Raw genomic sequence first — 19,812 nt, 5'->3', positions numbered from 1 at the left:
TCTGAGCAAGAGCAGGACAGGAACCAAGATGGCGCCCGTGCCCCCCCTACAACTCGGCAACAGCGTAAACAAAGGGCGCCAAGCGTCCTGGGGAAGGGAGATGATAGATGGGCCCTGTCAGCAGGCACCAGGCGGGGCAGGTTAGACACAGAACAGGGCAGGGACTGGTGGAGGCTGGAGGGGGAGAGAAACCAGCCCAAGGCTTGGACAACTTAGAGCAGCCCACCCCGAAGGCTCCCCTCAGTGCCACAGCGCCCCTTAGAGCCCTTTGCAGGTAGCCATTCATTTACGACAACCCTCTGTGATCGGGGGTAGACTGGTGTTGTTATCCCTCATAGAAAGATAGTGAACACTGAGGTGCACAGAGGGCCTAAGGAAACATAGTGACCTGGGGCAAAACCCAGGTGGCCTGGTTGTCACCACCAGCCCACACTCTCCTACCGCAGCCAGGGATAGAACCCAGAAGTCCTAACCCCAGCCCTCCCTGTTCTAAACCACTAGACCCCACTCCCCTGCCAGAACTGTGACAGGACCCAGGAGTTCTGACTCCCAGCCCCCCTGCTCTGACCCCTAGACCTCCTCCCACCCTTGCTGAGAAACAGGACTGTGTCTCTGGGGCAGGAGCAGAGACAGGAGTGCTGGAACAATTTTTATAGTGGGGGTGCTGCTGATGGAAACCCTGTATTTGGTGTTTTGTTATTACCACTTCAAGCCAGGGGGAGTGACAGCACTCCCAGCAGCCCTAGTTCCAGCACCACTGGGCAGACCAGTGGGTTGTCAGGGTTCAGCTTTGGGCTGGAGGTCCCCATGGTCTCAAGGGCCATCATTTGGCTAGAGGAGGCTGCTTGTTACCAGATTCCAGCCTCTAATAGCAATGAGCCCAGCACAATGGGTCTCCCTCCCTAATGCCAGTGAGTGCTGACAGCCCCAGCCAGGTGTGACATGGATGGGATGTGTGCGCTAGCCTAGCCTGCATTGTTCTAATGCAATTACAGCCACTGCCATAGAGACACAGGCAGGCTGTGCTCCCAGCCCATCCCTGGGGCCCTGCTGTGAGCCTGGAGCATGAGGGAGCGTGTGGAATGGCTGGGGAAACATTGGGCCTGTAACTGGCTTCACAACAGTGCAGTCATGGAGCCTGGATGGTTTGTTACCCTGCCTAGAAATACAGGTCTTGCCCACACTGCTTTTCCTGGAAGACTATGGCCAGTGGACGAGCTAGCCAAAAGCAGCATGGTCCAGTGGGTAAGGCACGGCATGGGGAGTCAGGACACTTGGGTACTCTTCCTGCCTCTGCTGTTGACCTGCTGTGTGATCTTGGACAAGTCTCTTCCCCTCTCAGTACCTCTGTTTCCCCTCCCACAACTTTGTCTATTTAGCTTATGAGCTCTTGGGGCAGGGACTGTGTCTGTGCAGTGCCTGATGTGACAGGGCCCTGGTCTCAGACCCAGCTTTGTCTGGGAGCCAGAACTCCTGAGTTTTATTACTGGCTGTAGGAGGGTAGTTGGTCTAGTGGTTAGAGCCCAGGATTGGGGGTCAAGACTCCTGGGTTCTATCCCCAGCTCTGAGAGGGGAGTTGGGTCTTGTAGATTACAGTGGGTGTGGGGCTGGGAACAGGACTCCTGGGTTCTATCCCTGGGCCTGGGAGAGGAGTGGGCTCTAGCAGCTAGAGAACAGCCCCTTTATGGCTCTGGAGTTCCAGCCCTCCTGTTGTCACTGCTCATCTCAGAATCAGCAGCTTGAGAGTTTGGCTGCTCTTTGGCTCAGTCTCTCTTGCTCCTGTCCTCCAGGCTCAGTCCAGTGCTAAACCCTCTTGCCCTGGCTGATGGGGGTGGTGAGTGGGTCAGGAGTATCACAGCTCAGGTGGGAACGGGGCCTCCCTTGTAGCTGGGAGCACAGAGCAGTCAAGGGACCTGCAATGAGCCCAGCGAGGGATTGGCTCTGTGGGCATGGCTGGGATACCCAGAGCCTGAGGGTGAGCCATGCTATGTACTGCCATGCCCCAAGGACAGATGTGGCCTCCTGATTCAGTCAGTGTACTATACTAAAGGGCTGAGGGGGCACCACCCATCCACAGCAGCACCTGTCACCATGCACTGCAACCCTAATAACAGCCAGGAGGGTAGGAGGCTAAGGGTGGGGGCTGGCGAGTGAGCCCACCCCCTACTAACCCCACAGCGGCAGCTCCTGTCCTGCAGGGCTGGGCTCATGCAGCCTGGCATGTCGAATCGCAGCACCACGCTCTCAAATTTGGCCTGGCTGCCTCTCTCTATGTCAGGGAGGGAGCAGCAGGAGGCCCCTCCCCCCAACCTGGCTTCCTCCATCCAGGGGAAAGTTGACCCAGGAGAGACCATTTGCCTTTGGTGGGTCCCAAGGCAGCGGTGGAGGTGTGGCCCTGGGGAAGGGACATGGCTGCAGTCCCCATGCCCAGAAGCACTGATAGCTCGGGCTGTGTGGGGAGTGGACAGGGCAAGATCTATTGAGGAGTGGGCTGCCCTGGGTGCCAGGGGGTTGGATTGCACTGGGAGTGTGGGGTCATCCTGCTGCAGGGTGGGGGAAGCATTTCTTGCCTGTCTGGGGTCCTGGGGGTTGATGCAAGATGCAGACTCTCCCCTGGGGTGCTGCTGGGAGTGGGGTCCCCGCCGGGAGGCTCACATTGCTACCTCTTTGCTTTCAGGTTCTTGGGGGGAGACTGCGCCATGCTGTAGCTCAGCAGAGGATTTGGCAGACAGAGCCCTGGCCACACAGGTAGGTACGCAGCCCCTGGGGGTGGGGACTGGGATGCAGGGCCCTTCCCCTCTAGGGGGCGCCGACTCTAATCCAGCCCCAGGGTAGGGGGACTTGTTGGCTGTGGGGTGGGGAACCGGCCGGAGGGGGGTCAGAGGATACTCACGGCTCTCTGGTCTCCCATAGGTGGATGCAGAGACCCTGTGGTAGGCACCATGAGCAGCACCCTATCCCCCACGGACTACGACAGCTTGGAGATCCAGCAACAGTACAACGACATCAACAACCGGTGGGAGCTGGCAGATGAGGACTGGGACAATGAGAACAGCTCAGCACGCCTCTTCGAGCGCTCCCGCATCAAGGCGCTGGCAGGTGAGGGGCACCGTGTGGAGTGGTGTGGGTGTATCTTCCCGGTGTGGGCTGGGTGCAGGAGACAGCACTGACTCTGGAAGGGGATGTGTAATTCATAGGGTGGCAGTGGTAGGGAATATGGGTGCCGGGTGTGGCTCCAGCAGGGAATTTGGAGTGTGGGGGACAGTTTGTTCCTGTCTCTGAGATGGGTGAAAGGTCTGAATGCCAATGGATACAGCGAGTTGAGTCCAAGCAGGGCTCTCTCATGCCCTGCTGCCCCGGGCATGCTGAGAGGCTCTGGACATCCTTGGGGAAGCTGCAGGCCAGGCATCCAGAGTGCAGGCTCCTGTCCCTGGCGTGGAGCTTTCCCTGTGGAGCTACAGGAGATGCCAGCTGGCCTGTGTGTCCACATCCACCCTCCCCACAAAAGGCAGGGCCAGCCCTGACTTGGACTGCCCTGGGGTGACCCTGCTGGGAGCAGAGAATGGGGTTCTCAGATGTCCCCCCTATTCCACCGCTCCCATTCAGCCGGTCCCCAATGCTCCTGTGGAATCCACCCCCACCAAGATCACAGTCACAAGAAGGGGCTGCAATTGGCCACAAGAGAGCAGCACAGGCCTGCAGAGGCAGCAGGCGCCCTGCCCAGCTGAGCCCCGCCCAGCCCCCTGTGCTCAGCTACCTTGTAGTGGGAGGGGGATATCCAGGTGGGGAATTCGGGGCAGCACAGGAAAGGGGCATTGCAGGAGGGCAGACTGATCCTCCTGAGACTCTGAACCCCAGAGATCCAAAGCCTCTGTCCGTCCATCCATCCCATACACACCCTACACTCTGCCCCTGCCTTCTCCACCCCCCCCAACAGCACAAACAAACCAGTCTAACTGCGTTCCAGCCTGATAGCTCCCATAGCAACGCTTGCCTGGCAGCCACCTGACACCAGGGATGGGCTGGACTAGGCTCCCCTCCCCGTCCTGGGGATCCTCCCTCCCCAGCCCAGCCCCACTATCCCTTCCTGTCCTGGGGATCCTCCCTTCCCTTCCCTTCCCTTCCCTTCCCTTCCCAGCCCAGCCCAGTCCAGTCCAGCCCCACTGTCCCTCCTGTCCAGGGGATCCTCCCTCCCCAGCCCAGCCGTCCTTCCCCCTCCTGGGGATCCTCCCTCCAGCCTCTCTGTCCCAGGATCCGCCCCCCCCATATAGCCCAGCCCTGCTGTCCCTCACCATTCCATGGATCCTCCCCTTCCCTCCCCTCTGCAGTCCCAGCCCATCTGGACCTACCATTAGGAGGCAGGGGGCATCAGTACGAAAACTGGGGCTGATAAACCCTCCCCTGTCCCATCCCACTTGGACACTACAACCCCAAGGCATAGTTCCCTTCCCTCCCTGCTCTGGGGGCCTTTGGGATTGAGGGGTGCTAGGGGGAGTCTTGCCCCAGCCCTGCCCCTGCCCAGGTGGCTTTAGTCACACTGGTTCCTGCGGGGGGAGAGGGGTCAACAGTGGCTGGATCTGATCTTGGTGGGCAGCCAAGGCAGGACAGTAAACAGCTCCCCACACGCCCTTCACAGGCCAAACAGATCAATGCTTCAGGAGTAAACAGGGAGCAGGGACAGTGGGGCCCGGGCGGGCCCGGGCAGTTCATGGATGGACAAAGTCCAATTGGCCTGGAGTCAGGGAAGATAATACAGCTAAAGCACATGCAAGTTGTGTGGGGTGGATGATCCCAGGAGGCTGGGAGCCAGGGGGCACCAGGACAGAAAGGTATTGGGTGCGGGGAGGGCAGGAGGAAGGTCAGTGAGATGAGGATCAGGCTGCAAAGTTGAGAGGCACAGTGTAGTTTTGTGGGTAAAGCCCTGGGCTAAGAGTCTGGACTCCAGTGGTCTATCCCAGCTCTGGGAGGGGAGTAGGGGCTCATGTATTTGGGGGGGCTAGGAGCCAGGACTCCTGGGTACTATCATGTGCTCTGCCACTGATCTTGGGCAAATCCCTTGCCCTCTTGATGCCTTTCCCCTCCCCTCCTTTGTCTGTTTAGATTGTGAGCTCCTGGGACAAGGCGTGTGTCTCAGTGTGAGTCTGTGCAGTGCCCAGAGCGATTGGGTCTGTCTCAGCCAGGGTCTCCTGGAATTACCATCTCACGCACTATCTCCAAACCCGCCAGTTCTGGCTCCATCCTGTACTTGGTCTTGACATCAAAGCCCTGATTCTTTCCCAGCAGGAAGCACTGTCTGCTGAAATAGCAGGAAAATAGCAGCTGCCAGTGCAGTGCTCCTGTAACCAGCCTTCACTGGGAAGGATCTGTAGGCTGAGCATGGTAGCATAGCTATTGGCATGTGTCCTACAGTTGAGTAACGAGACTGACCGAGACTCGGACTCCCGGTGTGCTGCACAGACCCCGACTGAGATTGGGGTCCCCATCATGCTAGGCGCCACACAGACACAGTCGCTGCCCCAAGGAAATCACTGTCTAAACCCATTCTACAGTTGGGGGAAACTGAGGTCTGGAGAGATTCAGTGGTAGAGCTAGGAATTGACCACCAGGTCTCCCAAGCAGGAGGTTAGTGGCTGTGCGTGGCAGGCGCACGGCAGTGCCATGGTATACCTACTCACTTGCAAAATCCTGCCTGTGGTAGAAATTTGGTTTGGCGGAGCTCTGGGAGTGGGCAACGGGCCCTGCCCAGCACAGCAGGGTCTCTGGGCCGGGCTGGAATACCAGTAGGGGAGACACAGCTAACAGCATGTAATGACATGATACCAGCATGGAGGAGTCACATCTAAGCCCTGGTAGGGGGTCAGGTAGTGAGACAGGGGCTTGCAGTGGGGCACCACATGGTGAAGGGCCAGCATCCAGACTGGGGGAGATATGGGAGGATGAAACACATAGAAATCACCCCGACGGACCTGGTCCTACCCACTGGGGAGGGGTGGGAGCTCCAGAGCTGGGCCTGCCTGAATCCAGGCAGAACAAAGCCCAGGGCTCTGTACAATAGGGTGTAAATCCTCCGTTGTCAGGGCGATGTGCTGCATGAGCTAATGGGCTTTATCCATGGCTGTGGCTCTAAGGGGGGGCAGGGGCCTCAGCTGCAGGGGACCCAGCTCAGAGCCTCCCTTCCTCCACCAGTGCAAATACCGTCTCCTGGCCCTGAGCACATACCCCTCCCTCGCAAGAAAGGGCTCCTGCTGCCCCGTGCCCAGTGAGAGACATCCTTGCAGAGTGCAGTGCAAGTCCAAATGCATCCTCTAGGGGTCGGCACAAGGGGACCAGGAGTCAGAATCTTGCTCCAGAGGGTCATTGTTTGTATTGCTCCCTGGTCATTGTTTGTATTGCCACCACACGTAGACACCTGCACTGAGATCAGGGCTCCATTGCGTTAGGCTCTGCTCAGATAAACAGTCCTGGATCCCAGCTGCCACTGCTCTAACCCACCAGACCCCACTCCCTCCCAGGGCTGGCAGTACAACCCAGGAGTCCTGGCTCCCAGCCTCTAACCCATCGGCCCCCACACCCCTCCCAGAGCTGGGAGTAGAACCCAGGAGTCCTAGCTCCCAGCCTCCCCAGCTCTAACCCACCAGACCGCAGAGTGGGATAGACCCCAGAAGTCCTGGCTTCAGTGTAATGCCCTATGCACTGAGTCGCTGCCACCTTTCCACTCGGCGTTGCCTTGGCCTGATCCCAGCTCTGGGATTTGTCCGCTCAGGCCTCTAACGCTGGAGCTGTTGCTCCCCTGGGCAGGCTGCCTGCACACTCACACACACACACACACACACACCTTTCACAATAGAGCGGCCCAACCTGTTTTTATGTAAATTGCCCAGGACCGCCCTCCCATCCTGGCTGGGAGGAGGGCAGAGCCTCTGCACACTCAGCGCTGAGCTGATTCCCCCAGAGCACCTGGGCCCAGCTGTGCCTGCCGGCCTCCACTCCCCTAGGGAGAGAGAGGTGCCTTCCCCGCACTCCTCCCCAGGATGTTCCAGCATGAGCTGGGGCAGATGGAGGTACCCTGTGCCCCTCCATCGCCTGTGCTGTCCCCTGCCGCCTTCATCAATGCCGCGCAATACTCCAATGTGCTGGAAGGCAGGTTCAAGCAGCTGCAAGGTAAGATTGCAGGGGGCAGCGACCCCTGCAGTCTGGGGTTAAGGGTGTTGGGAGCTGCCCAGGAGCCTGGCCAGCTCGCCGCGGGTGGGGCTGATCCAGGGAGTGACTGCAATAGGTAAAAGTTGAGGGGGATCAGGCGCCCTGAAATCTCCCTGCTTTATCCTGCTCAAGCGGCCACATCAAGGACCCTGAGCCCTAATCTCCAAGGTGCTGCTGGGAATTAGCTTCCCGCTCCACAGGGATTTGCAGGGGGGAAAGCGGCTGCATGTTTGAGATTCTTTTGTGCCTGCCCCATTCTCTTCAGTGATAGCCCCTTGCCCCCATAGGCGTCTCCAGGCCTCCCCAGCACTTGCTGCTCCTGTTTTTCCCCTTTAGATCTGGACTGAGGCGCGTTGACAGACAGTGACAGCTTGCGCCCCAATGAGGGCCACATGCTGGGGATAGGGGGATGAGGCACTGCACCCCAGATCTGACACTGAACTCCAACACTTCCCTCCTTGTCACCCCTAAACTCTGTCTAGGTACCTCCTCTCAAACTGTCACCCCAAGACTCTTAACCCCCCAAATATCCAGCCAACTTCACCCCAAGTCCCACTGACTCCCAACTATCAGCCCAAAACTCAATCCATCTTTGTCATCACCCCACAACTCCACTGATCCCACAATTACCTCAGACTCTGACCCCCTCATCTATCACTGCAGAAGCCTCCACCCAAACTTCACCCTGCCCCCTGAAACCATCACCCCAAACTGAAAACAACCCTCCAAACTCTCATCCCCAAACGGACTCCACCAGCCTTTCCACTCAATTTTCTATCCCCCACCCAAAACTGGGGCCTCATACTCCAGCTGACCCCTCCCATCTCCCCCAGTCCTTCCCCGTAAATTCCATGCAGGGGAGAGATTCAGGGCCACTCTGTGTGCTGGGGCTGAGGAACTACTCCTTTGCACAAGGGGTCGGCTGGCATGGGGTGGGTTTGGATGCCTGTGTCTGGGAAGGTTATGCAGGTGGGCTGAGATGTAGCAGGACTTGGGATGCGTAGCTGCAATCTTGGCCTAGAATATGACTTACTTCAGGGGTCTTTTGTTGTATTGGGCCTCAGGGTGTTCTGGAGACTAGCAGCCAGGACTCCTGGGTTCTATCCCAGCTCTGGGAAGGGTGCAGGGTTGAGTGGGTTAGTTTAGGGAGAGCTGGGAGCCAGGACTAGATACCTGGCTGTGCTACTGCTCTGCTATGTGACCTTGGTTCCTCAGTTTCCCTTTCTGTAACAGGGGACCAGTGGCACTGCAACCTGAGGCTGTGGGGCTTGGATCATTGATGTCACTTTAGTGCAGTGGGGAAGAGCTCTCTGGAAATTCATACTGCCCTTATTGCCCAGCTATGGGTCCGGTTCAGAGCAGGGATGGCTTTGGGATACCACATCCAGGGTTGGCTGTGTTTTAGAGAAACCACTCAGATTGAGAAATGGGAGTTGAAGCGGGGCCGTATGTCCAGGTGCAATGAGGAAAGCAGCTCAGGTTCAGGAAGGGGATGGAGTGCGTCCCCGGGCACTGTGGCTCCACTCCCCGATCTGCCCTGCATGGGGCCAAGGGCTATGGACCTTGGCAGAGGCAGCAGGACCAGAAATGGGTAAATACCAGGCACACGGGAGGCTATGTAAATACCACACTGGGATGACAACATCCCCAAGATCGCACTCGGCCCAGTGGGCCTGCGACAAAGCAATGCCGGCCTGCCAGGGTAAAACCTTGGAACTATCCCTCATCCGAAAACAGCAGCAGAGGGTGGGGAATAGGTCACAGGGCCTTTCTCCTCTAAGGGGCCCAGCTCCAGTCCAGCCCCACAGCAGGGGACTGGCTGGCTCAGGGCGGTGGGGAACAGAACACTGGGCTTTCCCCATCTAGTGGGCGCTGGCTCTGCTCTGGCCAGGTCAATCCTGGTTGCCCCCATCACTTGCTTATTAATGGCAGGTATGGAATGAGCAGTGTTTGCCACTGGCCAGGTTCATTGTCCCAAGGAACAATGACAGCAGATGGCTGGGCTGGGTTTGGCTGGCTGCTCTCTGTGGGGCCTGGGCATCCAGGGTCTGCTGGGAGGGTCTGGGGGGCGCATGAGCCCTGTGTTGAGGGAGTGATGACAAGCTGTGGAGAGGAGTCCGTGTCAGGGGTAGCAGTGGGAGGCAGAGGGGATGTGTGGGTATTGGGCAAGGGGCAGTAGGAGAAAAGCTTTGGGCTTCCTACCCTGGCCATCCCCTAATTTAGTGCCATGTGGGTCACCTTGCCCCCACCGGTGTCCATAGCAGGGACAGCAACAGCTGTGTTTCTGGGCAAAGCCCATGGGGCTCGGAGGGTGTTCTTCACAGGAGGGGACAGCAGCTGAAGATGGGGTGGGGATGTCTTGGGGTTTGCTGGTGGGAGCTGGGTGAGAGCTTCTGGATGCGGGGTTCTGGCAGCAGTGTTGGGATGGCACGTCCCTGGTGGATGTGTCTGGATGGGGGAGCCAGTTGAAACATCTGTGGGTGGAGACCCACAGGGGAGCTGTCAAGAGGTTCAAATGGGGACCTTGATGGTCAGAGTGAGACAGAGCTGGGAGGGATGCAGGGGGGCAAGAGGCAGGGATGAGACAGGCCCTGGAGCCTGCAATCCCTGTGGCCTTGCCCCCTTCTCATTGGGATTCAGGCTCCAGTCAGACCTTAACCATCCCCACTTCCCTCCTCAGGGTCCTACATTGCCCTGTGCAGGCAGCTCCTGGGGAACAGGTGAACCTCTTTTGCTGGTCGTCTCTGCACATGGCCCCGCCTGCAGCCAGGAGAGCCCACAGGCTGAGGCTGCAGTCAGCACTGTTGGGGTTCAGGGTTTGGAGCAGAGGAGTGAATGAGGGGAAGGGACTGGGCTCAGAGGCAGAGCTGGAACTAGAACCCAGGAGTCCTGACTCCCAGACCCCCTCGTCTAACCCATTAGGCCCCACTCCCCTCGCAGAACTGGAATAGAACCTAGGAGTCCTAGCACCCAGCCCCCTTCCTCTAACCAGTCTCGGGTGCTCCCCTCCCAGCCTGGCTGTGGATGGGTGACTCAGTCTGGCGCTCTCCCCCAGAGTGCTTTCTTGGAGCCTCCCTCCCCCAGCCTCCGGACTAAGACACCTGTTGTTTAGGTAGGTACAGCCCAGATCGCACATGCAAATAGGCTGAATGTTGTGATCTGCAGCTGGGTGGGGGTGAGGGGATTCCCTAAACTCCTGTGCTCTCTCCACAGCTCCGGGAGGGGAGAGGGGGCTCATGGTTAAAGTGAGGGGGGTGCCAGAACTCTTGGGGTGTATTGCTGGCTCTGGGAGGGGAAATGGATCTAGTGGTTATAGATGGCGGGTGGGTTTGTCAGGACTCTGCCCTGACTTAACAGAGTGCCATGGGGGCGAGTCCCTCCCCTGATCTATGGCTTGGTTTCGCCTTTGTAATGGAGTGGTTGCTGTGAACCTGCCTGCAGGTAACATTTATAAGGTGCTTTCTGCCCTGAGATCTGGTCTCAGACTGTTCCGAAAGGAAAACGTCTCCATCCCTCACCCTCCTCGCCACCCAGTAACTGGTGGGGCACCTGTCCAGGAGCCACCCCCTCCTCCAATTACTGACGCTACCCTTCCCCCAGCCCAGATTATCTCACAGTCAGCCCTGACCCTTCCCAAGGCTGTGCTCTCAGACAGGATCCCCCACTCCTCTTCTTAAGGAGTCCCACCAGGCTCCACCCGCACGAGACACTCTGTTTGCAGGGCAGAGGTTTCCTCATTGCCAGGACCTGCCCCCCCAGTATGAACCAGCCCCAGACCAGAAGCCAGCAGGGTAGGGTGGAGCACAGCCCAGAGCAGGAGTTCACAGCACTTTGCAGACAAACCCCATAGCAGGAGAAACAGGCACAGAGCGGGGAAGGGGCTCCCTGAGGCCACCCAGCCCAGTTGTGGGCAGGGCCAGGAATAGAACCCAGGAGTCCAGTCTCCTTCCCTGCCTGCTCTAACCCACTAGACCCCACTTCTCTCCCAGAGCAGGAGATAGAACCCAGGAGTCCTGGCTCCCAGATCCCCCCCCCCTTTGCTCTAACTACTAGACCTCATTCCCCTTCCAGAGCCAGGGATACAACCCAGGAGTCCCTCCCCAACAATGCAAAGGGATTCCCTGCAGCCAGCTTCTCTCATGCACCCTTAATCTTCACCCCCAGTCTCCAGCCAATCCCCAGAACTGCCCCCACAAACACATCCACATGAGGCTAGAGCTCAGTGAGGGGAAAGGGCCTTTTAACATGACAGCGTTCAAGGCAACAAACAGAATCATGGCTGGAGATATGCTGCCTCCTGGACATAGACCTCCTGTTCCCAAGTGTAAATGGGAGCAGCCCCAGGGCTTCTCTGCCTCCCAGCAGCATCCTTGGGTCCCCATGCAGTTCCAGGTGCAACGGCCCCATGCTTTACACTGGGGCCTGTGGGGTGAGGAGGTGGCGGAAGGCAGCTGATGCTTGCCCTGTGCTGTGCTTGCCCTAGGAAAAGGTCCCTCCCACTCCAGATCCCCCCATTTTCCCTTTTCTGGAGTTTTTCACTGGGAAAACACTGAATAGTAAATGCAACAAACTCAGTGAATGTGGCACTAGGAGAGAGTTTCTGGTGGATTTCTCCCACCGTCTCCCAAGCCAGGCCAAGTCCAGGGGAAAGTTGGGATGCCCCCACCCTAGGTGACTTGCTGAGTACCTGTGTGGGCTACTGGCCATCACTGCGGTCCTGGAAATGGGAGTGTTGGGCTCCTGGCTTTGAACATGCAGCTTCAAACAGGAAATGCTGGCACTTGCTTCTGGCTTAGGTGTGGGGTGGGTGGGCTCTGGCATCTGCCAGAACCTGGGGTGATAAACTAACATCCCATAGGCAGGCTCTGCCCACAGTGCCCAGAAAACGGCACAGGATTAAGCACTAAAGGGATTCTCAGAGGCAACAGAGAGAGAGAGACAGGCTTTGCAGCCGGGGTTAGGGCTGAGGGTCAGGATTGAGGGGCATTGGCAGAGCTGGGGACTGCAGACTGGGATTGAGGGTCATTGGCAGAGCCGGAGGACTGTGGGTTTTGAGTGAGGGACGCAGAGAGGGCAGGGAGAGGAGCAGGAACTGGTGGAGGAGGGGGTTGGGGGGCAAGAGATCAGGGTGGGGTGGGGGCTGGAGTGAGGACCTGCAGTAGGTCTGGCCTGTTACACAAGGGCCCTGACAGGAGCAGCTGCTGACAAGTTGGGGCTGGAACCTGCATCCAAACAAATGAGACTGATGAGACGCCTGAGGGGGGTCTGAGGGTTGCTCAGATGAGGGCAAAAACACACTGGAGAGCGCACATGAACGCACCCCCCCCCCCGCACTGTCCCCAGCAGGTCGCACTGCCTCTCGCCCTTGCACAAACACACTCTCCTCTCGCCTCAGTACGTGACAACCCCCCCGCCCCCCACACACACATGCTCCTGTGGCCGGTGCAGTCAGGGCAGGAGGGAGCTGGGCTTGGCTGGGCTGCCCAAGGCTGGGTCCGTGTTTGCTCAGAGCAGCAGCCCTGACAAGGAGTCATCAGACCAAATGGTGGGGGTGGGGGGTAATGTGCATTTCAGGGACAAACAGAGACACACCCCTCCAGAGAGGCTGGGATGCACAAACCCTTCAGTAAATGCAGCCAGAGTCAAGCAAGGCTGTCTGGCTGGCTCTGGGAGGAGAGTGGTGTCTAGCAGTTAGAGCAAGGGGGCTGGGAGTCAGGACTCCTGGGTTCTATCCCCAGCTCAGTCACAGACTCCCTGTTTGACCTGCCCAGCTCAGTTCCTCAGTTTCCCAGTCTGTGGCTGACCATGCTGCTCCCCAGCCTCTGGTGGTGAATAGCTCAGTTAACATTTGGAGAAGCTTCTAATGATTGTCATTCGCTGGGCTGCCTGAGGGGAGCAGGGAATCCCCTTCTGGAGCAGGCAAGTCCCTCCTTGCCCTGCTGTCCTGGTGCCTCAGTGCTCTGTGGGGCTGGGGGCTCCTAGCCTCCATTTCCCCCCCGCTCCCAGACACTGGTCCATCACCATCCCATCACTGCGGGCATTGGCACCCACTGCCCACTGAGCCAGGCTGTGCAGAGCCGCCCACAAGTATGGCCTGGCCTTTCCCTGAACTGCACAGTCACTCTGGAGCCCAGCTGGGAGTGGGAGTCCCTAAGATCGCCCTACCCTCACGCTGCCTGCACTCCCAGCTAGGGCAGCTCCTCCCAGATTTCCTGGGCCACAGCCCTCCCTGGCCTGGACCAACTGAAACACCCAGTATCATATGCAAACAGTACTCCCCTACATCCCCTTCCCAGATCTCTGGTAGATACAAGCAGGACAGGGCCCAGCCTCATGGCACCTGCATTTCCCATTGTTGTTACGTGTATGACGGGGCTCAGATGAGACTGGGGTCCCCACTGGGCTTGGTGCTGCACAGACCTCCCCAACTGTGATCAGGGCCCCCTCGGGCTGGGCACTGCCCAGACACAGTCTCTGTCTCAAATTGCTCACAGTCTAACAGTCAAAGGGCAGGAGGGAAAACAGAAGCTCTAGGGGAGGACCTTGGGGTGGCTTGGAGCTGGTGCCCCTTAGAGGGGAAAGTTGCCCTGTCCCATCCCCCTCAGCTGATTCAAGGTGAAGGTAAATCCGGTTGTGCCTGGTGTGGGATGCCTGCAGGGAGCTCTGGCTCAGCCCGGTTCCCTCGCCATATTCCTGGCTTACGTCAGGTCTGGAAGAACAGATAGTATTGTGCCATCCCCGGGCTTCTGCCAGGACGACCCACCCAGCCGGGGCTGTGGATAAATAGGAGCCTTGGGAATAAGTATGCGGTTAGGGAGTGGAGTTATTCACAGGGCGGGGGAACCCCCAGGGCCTGTCAGCTGAGGAGGGGCTCAGGGTGCTTCTCCCAGACGCCTCTCATGGCACCTGGGGCTGGGAAGCTGTCAGCTACACCCTGCACTGTGCTGCAGGAAGCAGGCTGGGGCTCAGCAGGGGGCGCTCTCCCCTTGCAGACAGTGCTGACCCCATGCCCCCATGCCTCCTGCCCCTTAGAATCAGACCTACTCCTCCCCCGCTGGTATCTCCCTCCCCAGCCCCAATGTTATTACAGGGGAGGAAGAAGGCATGCGTTGTAGTGGTGCTTGTTATTGTAGGGTCTTCTGTGAGCATTGTTGCTGGGCAAACTGGTTATTATTGTATTGTGTCTTGGGCAAACTGGGGCTGTACAGACCTGTTTGTTATTGTAGGATCTCTTGAGGCACTAGAGCTGAGTAGGGTGGATTGTTATTGTAGGGTCTCCCAGGAACTCGGGACTGCAGGTACTGTTTTATTACTGTAGGGTAGAGCTGACTGGTGTGAGCTGGCTGGGGAAGGAGGCAGTGGGGTTGGGGATCCAGTACTGAGTTGTGGGGGAGTGGAAGCATTGAGTATTAGGGGGCTAGGCTGGGATTGGATCCAGAATTGTAGGCATTGGTTGGGTCGATCCTGGTTTGGGGAGCCCCCACTCCGGTAATGGCGTGTTCTGTGGAGAGCAGGATTGGGGATAGACGCCAGGGCACCCGTTTCTGAGGAGCCTTCTGGTGGCTGCTTCTCTTGCAGATGAGCGCGAGGCCGTGCAGAAGAAAACCTTCACCAAATGGGTGAACTCTCACCTGGCACGTGTGACCTGCCGCATCGCAGACCTGTACAATGACCTGCGCGATGGGCGCATGCTCATCCGCCTGCTGGAGGTGCTGTCGGGTGAGCAGCTGGTGAGTGTGGGGCTGGGGGACAGGGCACCCTGGGAGCAGTGCCATGGGATATTTGGGCTCCTTCACCTCTGCTGGAGGCTTCATATACCAGTGCGGTTAGGGCCGAATTCAGATCTTAATTACCTCAGGGAGAATCTGGAGTCACCTCAGTAGGCCCCACTCCCCTTTCAGAGCAAGGAGTGAACCCAGGAGTCCTGACCTCCAGCCTGCCTGCTCTGACCCACTACCCTCATCTGCAAGAGAAGTGGCCACCGGAGGGCACCTCAGAAACGGGCAGCCATGGTGCCTATCCCCAATTCTGCTTCCCCACAGAACATGCCACTACAGGGACGCTCCCCAAGCCAGGATTGACCCAACTGATGCCTACAATTCTGAAGCCAGGAGTCCCGGCTCCCAGCCTCCTCTAGCCCACTGGACCCCACTTCTTTCCCAGAGCCAGCGTAAAACTCAGGAGTTTTGACTGCCAGCCCCCCTCTGCTGTAACCACTATGCTCTGCTCCCTCTCTGGTCGTCCCCACCTATGTGCAGACTTGAACCCAATAGCACCCACAGCTCCCTGTGCCTGGCTTTGTAGCCCATTCTGTGTCTTCCTCTGTCAAGCTGGGCTTCTCCTGGTTCTGTGACTCATGCCCTGGCTGCCCTCTGAGCTCAGCACCTGCTCCCAGCATGCAGTGCAGCTCCTTGCCTACATGCCAGGTGCTGGGCTGGGTGGGGCAGGCTGGCTACACGCCCAGCCCTGCTCTGGTGGTTTTTCTGGTTCTTGGGCAGGTCAGGTGCTGGAGCCACCTGGCTGTGTCTGTCTGAGCTGCCCCTGGCCCGCCACCCTGTCTTCAGGGGGCACATCACTCCCTACGCCCCTGCCCTCACTGCCACAGGTGCTGCGGTCCAGGTCCTCTCTGCTTTGGAGCCCTGGCTTCCTGGCACCAGGGAGATGGCTCCCACAGCACCCAGCCCCAGGGCGGGCGAGGGCAGCCAGAATCATGGGGAGGGCAGGCATGGAAATTCCATGCTGAAGGGTGGACTCCAGTATGGCCCAGGGTGTAGGACACTGGGCTGGGAGCCAGGACTCCTGGTTTCTTTTGACAGCTCTGGGAGGGGAGTGGTGTGTAGTGTCTAGAACATTGGGCTGGGAGCCAGGATTCCTGACTTCTATTCCTGGCTCTGGGAAGAGCAGTGTCTAGGGACTCCAACCAAGATCACCACCCCATTGTGCTGGGCGCTGCGCAGACACAGAGTGAGACATGGTCTGGGCCCTGAAGACCTCAGTCTGAATAGAGATGGGAGGAAAAACAGAGGCACTGAGAGGGGAAGGGACTTGCCCAACATCAGAGGCAGAGCGGGAAATAGAACCCAGGCATCCTGGCTCCCAGTGCAGCATGCAAAGTGGTGGTCAGTGCCCCATGCTGTGCTCAGCTATCCTAACTCCCCCCTGTGTCAGGCTCCTGCACCAAACCCTGCCGCAACTTCAGCTTCTCCCCTGTGTCAGGGACCAAGAGCAGACTGTTCCCAGGGCTGGGCTGAGCTGCCTCGTTGGTCTCAGAGCTGTAAGGGCCTTGGGCCAAGACTCCAGCATGCTCTGGTCTGTGTGGGTGACCTGTTAAACCGGCTTCCCAGCCAGAGCTAGCTGGTGCATCCGGCCCAGCACCTGGATTGTTGCCTGCTGCGAGCAGCATGGATGCTGAACCAGCAGTGAGGAGTGCAGGTCAGGGAAGGGGGTCCTGGCAGAGGGGGAGTCAGGCAGTGTGGGGCCCACAGGCCAGTAGGGGATTGAGGTGGGATCCTGGGAGCAGGGAAGCAGGCAGCGTGGGGAGTGCAGGCTGGAGGGGGGCTGGGGTGGGATCCCAGTAGTAGAGGAGGATGGTATGCGGAGCACAGTCTGGGGGAAATACTGAAGAGGGGTGCTGGCAGCAGGGTAGGTGGGTGGCAGGGGGATCCCCTTCCTGTTACTCCCACCTTCCAGCCCAAGCCCACCAAAGGGCGAATGCGGATCCACTGCCTGGAGAACGTAGACAAGGCCCTGCAGTTCCTCAAGGAGCAGAAGGTGCATCTGGAGAATATGGGCTCCCATGACATTGTCGATGGCAACCACCGCCTCACGCTGGGCCTCATCTGGACCATCATCCTCCGCTTCCAGGTACCTGGAGCAGCTCAGTCTCCACCCCTTTCCCCACCCTGGACCTGAAGCCCTCTATCCCTCTGCAGTCTCAGAGCTCCCCAACCTCTTCCCCTCATGGAGAGCCAACCCTGGTGAGAGTTGGTGACAACGGAACAATTGTCCCTGCTGGCATGGTGGAGTGGTCATGCCCCTAACGGCTGCAGGCCACTGCCCTATGGCTGCCTGTGTTATGCCAGTACTCGAGTGGCTGCTTGGGGACCACTTGGATCCCTGGTTCAAATTGCCCATGGGGAAAGAGCCCCTCCCAATCGTGTGATGTTAGAAAGAATGGGCCAGGGAGCATGGAGCCTTCTCTCCATGGCCCGGGAGGCTTGGTGCTGGTGGGACTAACCCGCACCTGCCTCTGTATCTGCTCCCCAGATCCAGGATATCAGCGTGGAGACTGAGGATAACAAGGAGAAGAAATCGGCCAAGGATGCCCTGCTGCTCTGGTGCCAGATGAAGACGGCAGGGTAAGGGGTAAAGGGTAGCTATCGGGGGATAGAGTATCAGGTCTTTCCTCTCTAGGGGATGCTGGTTCGGATGCAGCCCCATGGTGAGAGGACTGGCTGGCTTGGGGGGAGAGGGGGGGTCGGGAATGGGACACGGGCCCTTTCCCCTGTAAGGGGCTCCAGCTCCATCCCCCTCACTGCTGTGTCTGTATGTTACAGGTACCAGAATGTTAACGTTCACAATTTCACCACCAGCTGGAGGGATGGCCTGGCCTTCAATGCGATTGTCCACAAGCACAGGTCAGTGTGGGCCATGTCTGGATGCGCAGGGGACACCAGGATCTCAGGGACCCGTCGCGTGCTGCCACTGTCCTCTAGCATTGGCCTAGGGTGGGGCATTAGGATGGGGTTGATGGGGGTCAGCGAGACATGGGGGAGTGGGGGTGGAGCCTCCGGCCTGGCATTCACTGTATGCCCTTTGGTGCCCCCTGCAGGCCGGACCTTATAGATATTGACACGCTGAAGAAATGCAATGCCCACTACAACCTGCAGAATGCATTTAACGTAGCAGAGAAGGAGCTGGGGCTGACCAAGCTTTTGGACCCCGAAGGTGGGTGTCAAGCTGTGTGGGCCTAGAGGAGGGAGGGCTGGGGTGAGCCGGGGTCTCAGTCCAATGGTCGTCCATTCTTGGTATGGGGGAAAATGCCTTTCTCATATGCGTTCATCCAGGTTGGAGGTCGGGGCGGAGTTTGTGGCTGGGTAATGCTGCTGGGAAACACTGTTACAAGGGGGACAGACTCCTCTCCCATCCTGCCTCTGTGCTGCTGAAAGCAGAGGGGTCTTTTTCCATGGAACAGTGCATTTTGGGAAAATCCAGACCACTTTCCCATCCTGCACTCATATACACGAAGAGGGAGGTTCATGGCTGGAAGTAGGGGCTCCGGGATAGCTCAGTGGTTTGAGCATTGGCCTGCAAATCCCTGGGTTGTGAGTTCAATCCTTGAGGGGGCCATTTAGGGATCTGGGGCAAAAATTGGGGATTGGTCCTGCTTTGAGCAGGGGGTTGGACTAGATGACCTCCTGAGGTCCCTTCCAACCCTGATATTCTATGATTCTACGACACCACTGGTTAATCCCCACCCACTGAAGAGAAATTACTGCTGCTTCCCATTCACCCCCACACCAGGGCATCTAGGTGTTAGTTGCCAGGAAGTGCCTGGTGCTGATGTGCCCTCCCTCACAGTGAGGAGGCAATGGGAGATGCGGCTCCCTCACTGACATACATGGCTCTTGCCCCCAGATGTCAACGTGGACCAGCCAGATGAGAAGTCCATCATCACATATGTGGCGACCTACTACCACTACTTCTCCAAAATGAAAGCACTGGCTGTGGAGGGAAAGCGCATTGGAAAGGTACCAAGGGCAGAAACCAAGGGCAGGGAGTGCTGTCACTGCATGGGGTGTGCTAGGTGGGTGGGTTGGGAGCGTGGATGGATTGGGTTGGATGGATTAGAAGCAGTGGTTCTCAAACTTTTGTACTCAAACTTTTTTTTATATTTAATAGTATTATAAATGCTGGATGTGAAGCAGAGTTTGGTGGATGCAGGCTGACAACTCATGACCCCCCACATAATAACCTCGCAACCTCTGAGGGGTCACAACCTCCAGTTTGAGAACCCTTGGATTAGATGAATAGATAGGGAGGATGAGTTGTTGGGATAAATGGATGGATGGAGAGAGAGGAAGCGTTGATGGGGTGGATGGATGGATGGAGTGGGAGAAAGGATTGAAGGGGAGGATGGATGGATGGAGTGGGAGGAAGCGTTGGTGGCGAGGATAGATGGAGTGGGAGAAAGCCTTGATGGGATGGATGGATGGATGGAGTGGGAGAAAGGGTTGATGGGGAGGAAGGATGGAGTAGGAGAAAGGGTTGATGAGATGGATGGATAGAGTAGGAGAAAGGGTTGATGGGGTGGATGGATGGATGGAATGGGAGAAAGGGTTGATGGGGTGGATGGATGGATGGAATGGGAGAAAGGGTTGATGGGGTGGATGGGTGGATGGAATGGGAGAAAGGGTTGAAGGGGTGGATGGGTGGATGGAATGGGAGAAAGGGTTGATGGGGTGGATGGGTGGATGGAATGGGAGAAAGGGTTGATGGGGTGGATGGGTGGATGGAATTGGAGAAAGCGTTGATGGGGTGGATGGGTGGATGGAATGGGAGAAAGGGTTGAAGGGGTGGATGGGTGGATGGAATGGGAGAAAGGGTTGATGG

General features: G+C 58.0%; 1 protein-coding gene across 5 annotated transcripts in view; it reads left to right on the top strand.

The window, feature by feature from the left end:
• The window catches only part of SPTBN2 (spectrin beta, non-erythrocytic 2), a 63,102-nt gene that overhangs the window by 16,608 nt on the left and 26,682 nt on the right, over positions 1–19,812 (top strand). For 4 of the 5 annotated variants that reach the window (XM_078853671.1, XM_073352063.2, XM_073352059.2 and 1 more), the window contains 8 exons: positions 2,678–2,748; positions 2,914–3,099; positions 14,779–14,930; positions 16,891–17,064; positions 17,467–17,558; positions 17,757–17,837; positions 18,032–18,147; positions 18,838–18,950. In XM_078853671.1, coding sequence (XP_078709797.1) covers positions 2,943–3,099; positions 14,779–14,930; positions 16,891–17,064; positions 17,467–17,558; positions 17,757–17,837; positions 18,032–18,147; positions 18,838–18,950 — 885 coding nt within the window. In that variant the 5' untranslated portion in view covers positions 2,678–2,748; positions 2,914–2,942. Of the gene's footprint in view, positions 1–2,677; positions 2,749–2,913; positions 3,100–3,575; positions 3,578–7,055; positions 7,162–14,778; positions 14,931–16,890; positions 17,065–17,466; positions 17,559–17,756; positions 17,838–18,031; positions 18,148–18,837; positions 18,951–19,812 lie in introns of all 5 variants that reach the window. The other variant, XM_073352065.2, reaches the window with a different exon arrangement.

This window comes from Lepidochelys kempii, chromosome 7 (assembly GCF_965140285.1).
Source record: "Lepidochelys kempii isolate rLepKem1 chromosome 7, rLepKem1.hap1, whole genome shotgun sequence".
In the NCBI taxonomy this organism is placed as follows: Eukaryota; Metazoa; Chordata; order Testudines; family Cheloniidae; genus Lepidochelys; species Lepidochelys kempii.
This window is presented reverse-complemented; position numbering and strand designations above follow the sequence as displayed.